The 10,016-nt window shown below is 37.9% G+C and overlaps 2 protein-coding genes across 2 annotated transcripts; one reads left to right on the top strand and one right to left on the bottom strand.

The window, feature by feature from the left end:
- Positions 1-782: 782 nt before the first annotated feature.
- Positions 783-5,117, top strand: LOC111616514 (GDP-fucose protein O-fucosyltransferase 2-like). The gene is made up of 3 exons (XM_023357920.1): positions 783-1,110; positions 2,913-3,045; positions 4,583-5,117. Exons 1-3 carry the CDS (start codon positions 813-815, stop codon positions 4,734-4,736), a joined length of 585 nt encoding a protein of 194 aa, XP_023213688.1. The 5' UTR covers positions 783-812; the 3' UTR covers positions 4,737-5,117.
- A 960-nt stretch (positions 5,118-6,077) lies between these two features.
- On the bottom strand, positions 6,078-9,407 carry LOC111616516 (secretogranin-3-like). Its single transcript, XM_023357922.1, has 9 exons — positions 9,208-9,407; positions 8,986-9,040; positions 8,747-8,883; positions 8,565-8,687; positions 8,391-8,489; positions 7,905-8,142; positions 7,740-7,838; positions 7,501-7,611; positions 6,078-6,438 (listed from the first exon to the last, which is right to left on the bottom strand). Exons 1-9 carry the CDS (start codon positions 9,367-9,369, stop codon positions 6,362-6,364), a joined length of 1,101 nt encoding a protein of 366 aa, XP_023213690.1. The 5' UTR covers positions 9,370-9,407; the 3' UTR covers positions 6,078-6,361.
- Between the last annotated feature and the right edge of the window lie 609 nt (positions 9,408-10,016).

Genomic DNA, 10,016 nt, shown 5'->3' with positions numbered 1-10,016 from the left:
ATAAAAATATTTAAAAACCTTTAGTTTAGAAGTCACGGTTATTAATGTGAATTGTTTGAGATCATATCTTAAAAACTATTTTCAAAACATCCATTTATTGCTAAAATATATAGAGTAAAATATTATTGATAAAAATTAAAATTACAGGATTGTAAAATACCTGTAGATAAATGATAAGCACATTTCGCAGCACTGAAAATATATTTATTAAACTTTTATTGAAGAAATCAAATAGAAAGTTTAATGTATCAGTTACAGTCATATGCCTTTTTTGTTTTTTATTTTATTTTATTTTAGTTATAAGCTGTTTTGTTAAAATATTTAGACTATACTAGTTTCTTTGTTCTCACATGACTTTATCTGCATACCCGTTCTCCTTTTTTTCTACTGGTTTGTTGCCTAAGGAGGAATAAACACAGCAGGAGTGGAATTTGGGCGTGGTGTATACGTGGTATATATATACTGATAGATACGATCTCAAACAATTCACATTAATTCCATTCCTGCTGTATATATAGTCCCTTTGTTTCATATATATATGAAACAAAGGGACTAGTAGGAGTTTATAGGACGAGGGCACCTTTTGCATCCTTGTCCTGTAGACTCCTACTCATGGTACTCAGCTGGCAATGACATTGCTCAACCCCTGCATGGTGTATATATGTATATATACTTATATACAAATATCTCTAAACCTGATAAATTGATGCCTAGTGCTAAGCCAACACTGTAATAATATTTTTTTAAATTGAATTTTTTAAAGGTTGTTTGTAAGTAAACAATTTATGTAATGTTTACAGATTAGAAGGAGTATGCGATTTGCATCCACCTTGATAGAAATTGGTAATAAATTTCGTCGCGAATATTTAAATTCTTCTGACGACACAGACAAAACCATATTAGATGATGACTGGCAGAAAGTAAAAGCAAGAAATAGTAGATCGGCAATGGGCGGTCCTTATATTGCAGTTCATTTGAGAAGACAAGACTTCGTCCGCAGTCGACCGACGGAGATTCCCAGTATTAAATATGCATCGGAACAGATAACAAAGATACTGAAAAAGTATTCTCTATTGAAAGTGTTTGTTGCAACAGATGCACCAAATTATGGTTAGTATGAACTTGATAGAATATCAGTATTTCAAATATATATACAAATATAACCATGTATTAATCCAGTTTTTAATTAATGCCGAATGATTGCTGGATTACATTAGGCTTGAATAAGGCCATTAATAATTAAATATAAACTATTTTAGCCTAGAATGGATAGTGTAACTGGCAATGTCTTTTATAGTATGTGAGAGTTGCAGGTTTGAGTCCTGCTCTGGGATGATTCTTTCCTTTATTAATGTTTGGTAATTAATTTAATTATTATTATTAAATTTATCGAGAGATGGTGCCGAACACCTACCTCTAGGACAAATTACTTGATATTTAATTATTAAATAGTAGCGTTATTATAGTCCAATGTAATCTGGCAGTTATTTGGCATTTAGATATAAGTTTTGAAGTACAAAACTTATCCCTATCTAATGCTATCTAGATGAGATTTAATTTAGCATGGTATTTCAGTGGAAGATATTACAATAGGATCAGCATACCAGAGACCATAAAAAAAAAAAAATTAGTACCAAACTCACCACCATGGCACTTTTGTTGCTTCAGATCCATGCAATTTTGGTTGTGGATACATTAAAAACTATGGTTTATTGAGAACACGTTGTGAATATGCCAGCCTTGTTAATTTTGCATGGCACTGCACTTTAGAAGCATCACAGAGGGTTAATTTTGATCGGTTGTTGAAGACACTATTCATTTCCTTCAAGTTAGGGACTATGTTGCATTGCTAAGATTTCTGTATAGCATGAGTGTCGCACAAATAAAATGTTTGTTTCCTGCAGTGCCAAAAATGCCATAGTAGTGAGTTTTATTACAAATTTTTTATGCAAATATCTTTTTGAGTCTTGAAATGTCACCATTCCAAATTTGGTTGCATTTGGACTGCTAAATATCTCTCTAGACAGTGGGATAGTTTAATTATGATTAATTACTATATTAAATTTAAGCCAATGAAAGAAACATTAAAGCTATATTGTAAAAATTATATTCAATAGATGAATTGATTAAACTATACAAGTTCTCTCTTTCGAAACCAATGGTCAACTAACCATATTTTTCTTTGTTCCTGTCTGAGCTGGGACTTGCATATTATGAAAGTTAATTACGATCATATATAAAGAATAAAGTTACTAGAACACAACCAATATAAAACAAATAATACATGTCATATAACCCCATCTATAAGATGAGATCATTGAGCTTTTAAGGGTGGCTGAGGAGGGTACAAGATTTGATTATATTGTCTCATATTTCTTAAAATATAAGTCTTTTAAGATAGGAAGTTTAATAAGTACTGTTTCCTGTTAGAGTTGTCTTTTTATATAATAATATTTGCTAAAATAAATTTAAAATCATAAAAAGTTTCTAGGATTTCCACTTTCTGCTGCTTAACCCTAGCATTGTACTGTACTCTGATGCAATATATAATTTTTTTTATATATGTAATTAGAAACATTTATATAATTTAATGAAGAGTGATAGAAAGATAAAAGAAAGTGCTCTAAATTAAAAATAACAGAGNTTCAAAGTTAAGAATTATCGTACGTAATGAAAGAATGATGCTAAAAAAACAGTGTATCATCTAAGAAAACTGACAAATTATGGGATTTAATAAATAAAAGTTGCCTAAACATTACTGAAGCTTTACTACATTTGTAAGTTTTATCAAATAATAATAATAATAATAATAATAAACTGTTTTGTTTAGTTAATTTTATTAAAAATGGATGATAAAATTTATTAAATATATTAAATTTAAACTAATCAAATAACATATTTTTGTCACTTAGAATTTGAAGAGTTGAAGTTGTATCTTAAAAATGTGGCGACCGTGGTAAGATTTGTGCCAAGTAAAGAAATTTTGAAGAGATACAAAGATGGTGGGGTAGCAATTATTGATCAGTGGATATGTTCTCATGCAAGGTATTTGTTATAATAAAATTTTGTAATATAAATTCTTAATTATTTTAAGATTACATATACAGAAATAAATAACTACGAGCCCCATTGGTCTTATTGTTTTAAGTACAGATTAACAGATCAATTGCACATCTTTTCAATTTTTATTTATTAAAAATCGAAAAGGTATGTGATTAATCTGCAATTATAACAACAATAAGGCCAACGAGGCTCATAGTTATTTATTACTAATTAATTTATAATACAGATTAGAAGATTATATGTAAAATAAATTGATTTTAATCATAGACAAGTGTATTTAAAATTAAAATTAAAATTTTGAGATGATTTAAAATTGCCAATCTTTAATAAAACAGTTTAAATGGTCATTAAAATTAGATTTTTAATTCTATAATATAAATTTGATGATACCAAATAAATGCATTTTATGTTTTTAATTACATGGAATATCACTCAAATTTCTTATACACAGAATATAGGAAATTGTTTAGTTCGAAATTCTTATAACAAACTTCTCCATGTATCAAACAATTGATAATCACTGGCAAATGCAGCATACGAACTAATGGGATTTATTATGCCGCATAACTAACGAATTTCTAAATCTTATGATAAAATTTTCTATATTTTGAACTCCAATCATGTTGCAGCAGACTATTTTGAAAATATCTGTTTCAGAAGCAGGTGAGAACAACAATAAACTTTATTCTTCAACAATTATGGATGGCATCAAATAGATATGGGATAGAATGTTGCTGTTTTTTTGATATAAGTAATAGAAATTCCCTTTGTCAAGAATGTTGGAGCGGCAGTTGGGTTTTGGAAGAGAGTGTTGTACAGCACATCTTTGCGAGTGTGCTATAAAAGAATGGCAGTTGTTTATACCAGGTATTTGATCTCTTCTAACTGCCTAATGCTAACTGTTGTAACTCCTACCCGTTATATGAGTACTTTTGGCATAGCATCAATGTTGACTGGTCTGTTTATTTCTTTTAAAAGGCTTTCACAGTTAGTAAAATTTTACTTTTTCTCCCATATATTTCTCTAAAAAAAATCAGTGAAATAAGTCTCATTCAGGTAGTTTTGGCTCCTCTATTGACACCTCTTGAATAGTGAGAGTTGGGTGTGAATGAAGCCCAGCTTCCCAATCCCTCATATTTTCAAAGCTAAAAAAACTGGCAAGTGCTCTTGTTTGACTTTTCTGGCAATTGAACAGGAGAGAATGTTTAGAAGTCCAATAATTTTCAGTTATACTAGGATATAAAATTTAAGTATTAAGAAAAGCTTAGGAGGATTAAATTTGTTAAATTATGATAAAAATCTCCACATAGAAAAATATATAAGTTTGAATTTTGGTATTCTTACTATAGTGATGAGTTTATAAAAGATTTATTTGGGGGTTCTCTGTTAGTGGAGGCCCCATGCAATTTGATAAAGATTCTTTAACCTGTCTTTAAAAAATAGTTATCAAGGAAAACTTTCTACTTCAACTTTATATAAAAGAGGTAACAGAGTCTGACAAAACTGTTTTGGTCTGCAGGTACTTTACTGGTTCCTACGAATCAACTTTCTCGTTCCGGATCCAGGAGGAGCGTGAGATCTTGGGATTTCCAGTTGATTCCACCTTCAACAGATTGTGTGGTGATGGAAAGAAGAATTGTGAGCAACCTGCTCGGTGGACTGTCGTCTACTGATGGGATGGTTGAGGAAGAATCACTTGGTTAAAAAGGCCCAATGAGGGCTTGGTCCATCACCGGGCACTTTTTTGCTCCTTGGCCAAATATCTTACCAGTCATTAGTTCTCTTAAAAATAATGAACCGGAGGCATCGACAACATTGCTAGGTAGAACTTATTCAAACTCTCTCACTTTTCCATTGAACAGTGCCGAACGTCGTCTTCAGGCTGCATACAAAGGTGGGGAAGGAAGTTGAGAACATTCAAGGACATTGTAAACTACTGTACACATTTTTATTACTTTATTATATGTACTACTATCTGTTTCTATATTAAAAATGTCCATATTATTGTAGACTTAAATAAATCTACCCTCTATCTCTATCACTCTTTTCATAGTCCTCAAAAATAAATCTTGCATAGGGCTGCCTTTGCAAAGAAGTCATTAAGTGAGATGGTTCTTATAACAGAACATAACACAATGATAATATAAAATTTATCTTTATTTTAATGAGAAAACTTTGTGTGTTGTATGAACAGGAGTATCTGTCCAGCATATCTGAACGTATGGATGAAAAGGGTGACAGTTCTGTCATCCACACGTTCAAGATGTATACCAGGATTACGTATGCATTTAACATATGTTTGCATGTTTATAGCAATTATGTTATATGGCTTTATGCAAATACTGTATTTCACAGTGAACATGTACAATACTTTTTGAAATAATCATTGAGACGTTTGGTTTATTTCGCGACACGTGGGCGATCCCATAGGGGCCAGTTTCCCCTATTTTAGTCCTCCTGAGATGCCTTCCAGGAGGACTTTTATGGGAAACTGGCCCCTATTTAGTTGTTACAAAACTGACAAGTTAAAAGACTCTTCTTGTTTACTACAGCTTTAGTTCGTTACTTATTATTGCTCGCTTGTTCACCAGCCTGGCCGAAGATCGGTAGTAAACGAGGCGATTTACTCGCTGACGATGTGACGTCACAGATTGGCCTTGTGCCGTTAGTACATTGCTTGCTCATACTATGAGCAAGCAATGTACTAACGTGCTCAAATTAACGTGTATGATGAAGTATATTTAACCAATTAGAATCCACGAAACACTCATTCACGAATCACGTGTTGCATTCACTGAGCAACACGTGATTCGCCCCGAATTATTGGTAAACATAGAAGAAACATTGAAGTCTAGTGAAGAACTTTGGCTATAATTGTAAATCTACCTGTATTTGGAAAATTTTACGTTCTAAAATCCATTTTTTAGTTGGATTTTCGATATTGGCTCCCCCTGTTATATTTGACAATCTAGGATTGGTCGGTTGTGGTCCCAGATGGAGAAAAGACAAGGTGGTGGGATTCCATGGATCTTTATTGGTCTGAGAAGAAGGAATGCTACAAGTTGGAGATCACCGGACCAGTGCCCGGGAGGGGCAATTTCTGCTTGGTGAAGCAGAGAAAACTGGGCGGTGCTTCCCGCTCAGAAGTGGAAAAGAGTCTCTGGCCTCTGCCACTGAAAGGGGTGAACTGCCTTCCATCTGCCATCTGCCACCATACGGGTGAGCCGCCAACTTCTTTTTCTTCGATGGACTGCCAGACGTTGGAAAAAACGGGGAAGACCGGGTTCGTCTGTTGTTCTTATTCTTGGGAGGAGGACACGGTCGGTCCTCCTCCTCCAGTTAACGACTTCCTTTCTAAGGAATCTCTTCCCTTCCCTGAAAAAGAGAGAAAAAGTTAGAGTGGATTGGTCAGGTTTCTTGACCACGATTTAAAACTATGGATTACAAGAAATTGCATTACGAGAACGACAATCTAAAACACGAGAACGATATCCATTCGTAATTGAATTTCGTTGGAGACGATGGAAGAAAGAAAATAATGATTTCCATCCTCGAAATGATATGAGAGAGAAAGTCGCCATAGTCTAGACACGTCACTGGAAAGTTGGTGTAAAAACCAGTTTTCAATCGTCTAAATCACAGTGGTCACACTGCGATTTCTTTCTGCTCGGTTCGTTTTTCTAATCGCACGACATCTTACATTGTCGATCGTTACTAGAATTTTATTGGTCAGTTTGTTTGTTTAGTTACGGCAACGCAACACTTGGGCGATATTCCTACAGGGATGCCTTCCGGGAGATCTTTTAAGGGTAACTGGCCCTTATTTAGGCGTTATAGACGTGGAGAAAACCCGGAAAACTCCGCGTGGTCAGCCCGCTTAATCTTCAGCCAGCGCGACTGAAAATTAAATACCAAAATTTTGCTGGCAAATTTTCGATGCCAAAGATATAGAATTCAACTCCATTCAATGCCACGGAGTCTGCGTATTATGCAAAAGAACCTATTACAAATACGTTTGCAAATCACATTGAAGGTTACACTTTCTGGACTTCAGGAAAATTCCGCTATTATGACGTCAAGTATATACTCTGGTTTTATTGGTTATCGAAGCTGTGGTCTTGCGGCAGTGGCAAATATTCAAAGTGTGGCACGCGGAAAGCCGCGATTTTTTAAATACAACTAGGATAAGCAAAAGTACATATTTATTACGATTAATAACATAAAAGTTATTTCGTCAATAAAATCGCGTAAAGCCGGAAAATTACGCAACTCATTGCTGGATTTTTTTGATAATTTTTTAGTTCAGGTCTCAAAACGTGGAGATTTCCAAAAAAACTCGAGGGATCAAATTTTCACGATTCCAACACTACCATGTTATATACATGGCAGGCAACCGAAAATGGACAGAAAGGTTAAAGTTCATAGAAGAGCACTCACCGCCATCCGTTGGGATCTGGCGTTCCACTCCGGAGGGGACCCGGTCATAGACCGATGGGGGCACCTCCGACAGCTCCTTCAGGGTGTCGACCAGGGCGGCAGAGGCAGCGCCTACGAGAAAATACAAAGGGGTTCTTTGTTTCCGTCTCGAAGAACGTGAATGTGGCATAGAAAGCGGGTAGGCCTCTCGATTCTCCCCCGATTTCAGGCCTTAAATAGAGTGGAGTGATAAGACTCACCCAATATCTTGCGCCGGGCATCAGCGGAGATGCGGACGTCTGACGCTCGCGATTCCAAGATGGCGGCGATCTTATCCGGGGACACTTCGATCGTCGGATCTGAAAAGGCACGGGGATGAGGGCGGATCAGAAAACGAGGCGGAGAGGGAAGATGAGGACGCTCACCTCTCTGCAGGCTCCGGACCAGGGCTTCCTTGAAAAGGCGAAAGATCAACTCTTCCGAAGCGTACTCTTCGGCCGAAGCGGCGGCACGCATCTTATCTAAAATCCGTTCCAATTCCGCTTCCTCTTCCTCCCTCTCTCTCCCGGGATCGACTCGGTACTCCGTTCCGCTCCTCTCCGACGGCGCTGGCCGACGGACGGGTGGCGGGTTCGGACTTTCCTCCGTGTTCTTTCCTGTTTCCTACGGACGGCCGAAAAATCGCTTTAAAGGAAGGCCAGCGACAGTCGCGTCGCGCACTTCACCACCTAAAACGTAATTTTGCCCAATGGCATCCACCGTAAATTCTCTCGAAAGCCAATAAAAGCTTTCGAATTAGGACCCTTTGCTCGCATCACGCCCATCCCCGTTTCTATCTCCCTCTAGAATGTCGTCCCACCCAGGCGAGACGACGGACCAGCCCAAAAATTTTATAGGAAGAGAGAAATTACCTGTCGACTTCCGGCCACGTGGGCCTTTCTTTCTCGTCGAAATCGGTCGCGTGCGTTCTTCACCTCCTGAAGATAGGAAATGGCTTGAGCTCGGGTGAACTGCCGAATAAATTAAAAAGGGGAGAACCCCGTAAGAGGTCGTCACATGCACGGTCCCCTCCCGCCTTTACTTACGATTCCTTCCCTGAGCAGTTCCTCAACGGCCAGGGCCACGCTTTCTTCGTCGCCCGTTCTGGCGATGTAATCGGCCAGGTCAGCCGGGGAGAACTTCACCCCCGCGTACTTCCGGTACGACTCCTGAAACGTCAATAGGGTAAGTCGGGACAGAAGAAACGAAGAAGAATTCCGATACTCACCGGTTTCGATTCTCTCGTTTCTTCTTTCGGCAGCTCGTCGTTTTCCTCACCGGAAGCGGAAGCGGAACCTAAAGAACGGCGGGCGGCGGAAGGGGGGTCCGGAGCGTCGGGGCGTGACTCCCTATCCGTTTCCGTCTCTGAAAGAAAAGGAGGAACACATTAGTTCGATTTTCAAACATAACGCCTCCAACAGATCTCCTCCCCTACCGAAGACGAGAAAAAAACGGAAGCAAACTTACTTGGGAGGTGACGAAGTCGGTCCAGTTGCTCCTCCTCCTCATCATCATCATCTTCCTGCAAAAAAATTCGACTCTTTATTCTTTTCCGGAGCGATGTCGCCACTTCTAGTAAAGCGTGACGTCATTCCGCCGGTGGAACCGAGCGGGTCGCACGGAAAGCGAAAGAGGTGTGGTCACCTCCGAAAGTTCCTGACGTCCTGAAAGAAAAAAGGTGGAACTCACCCGAGTTTCTGGAGAAGGGGAGGCGGCCATGGAAGATGCTGGAAACGAACGGGGGTCCGAACCCGGTCCCTCCTCCGTCTTCGACTGTCGACTAGGACCCGGGTGGGCGGCAGCCGCCAGACACGTTCCCAAAATCAGCAGAAAAAAGAGGAATCTTCTCATTTCCGTCTGCCAAAAAAAGAACAACAGTACCGAATTTAATTGCGCTAATTGTCGAACGTTAGGACTTCACCCCGTTTGGTGCGGAAACTACGTTTACGCGTAAATGTGGCCTTATTTAGGGAATGGTAAGCGAGGCCTTGCGACTCCTGAAATCGAACGACGTAAACAAAAAAGGACTTACAAAGAATTTGTCTGTGATAGTCCGAAAATGAACTACCATTCCATTTGTCCGGCGCATTCTATCTTGGCATACTTCAGATTACAGTAAGGTGGCACTAATCCGAATTCCTTGTAATTCAGCTTTTACCATTCCCCTAAACTAAAACAATGGATTGTCAACTGTACACTTCCACTAATTTTTAAATCAAAATGTGGTACTCTTAATACAGCAAATCTACTGACAAACGTTACTTGCAGTTACTAATGCCAAAACAGATGAGAGCAGGGTTGCCAGATTTAGCGCGTTTTTGCTTAAAATTAATTATAATTTCTTGCTTTGCTTAGTTAAAACTCTAGAGTTTTAACTAAGGATGCACCGATAAGCAAAATGGCCGATTACCGATTAATCGGCCGATTAGTGATAATAATTTATTGCATTAATAGTGTGAGATCCTGGAGTTAATTATACAGTTAATTATAATGTGGAA

Source organism: Centruroides sculpturatus, unplaced genomic scaffold, assembly GCF_000671375.1.
Source record: "Centruroides sculpturatus isolate CEXI.00-Female unplaced genomic scaffold, Cexi_2.0 scaffold3498, whole genome shotgun sequence".
NCBI lineage: Eukaryota > Metazoa > Arthropoda > Arachnida > Scorpiones > Buthidae > Centruroides > Centruroides sculpturatus.
This window is presented reverse-complemented; position numbering and strand designations above follow the sequence as displayed.

What these genes read in the sequence shown, in the direction of transcription:
- LOC111616514 (XM_023357920.1), top strand. Translation starts at nt 813, where the DNA reads ATGCGATTTGCATCCACCTTGATAGAAATTGGTAATAAATTTCGTCGC. An exon ending in AACAGATGCACCAAATTATG is followed by an intron (nt 1,111 to 2,912) that starts GTTAGTATGAAC and finishes TTTGTCACTTAG; the next exon opens with AATTTGAAGAGTTGAAGTTG. An exon ending in TGGATATGTTCTCATGCAAG is followed by an intron (nt 3,046 to 4,582) that starts GTATTTGTTATA and finishes TTTGGTCTGCAG; the next exon opens with GTACTTTACTGGTTCCTACG.
- LOC111616516 (XM_023357922.1), bottom strand. Translation starts at nt 9,369, where the DNA reads ATGAGAAGATTCCTCTTTTTTCTGCTGATTTTGGGAACGTGTCTGGCG. An exon ending in CCGACTTCGTCACCTCCCAA is followed by an intron (nt 8,884 to 8,985) that starts GTAAGTTTGCTT and finishes CTTTTCTTTCAG; the next exon opens with AGACGGAAACGGATAGGGAG. An exon ending in ACGTGGCCGGAAGTCGACAG is followed by an intron (nt 8,143 to 8,390) that starts GTAATTTCTCTC and finishes GGCCGTCCGTAG; the next exon opens with GAAACAGGAAAGAACACGGA.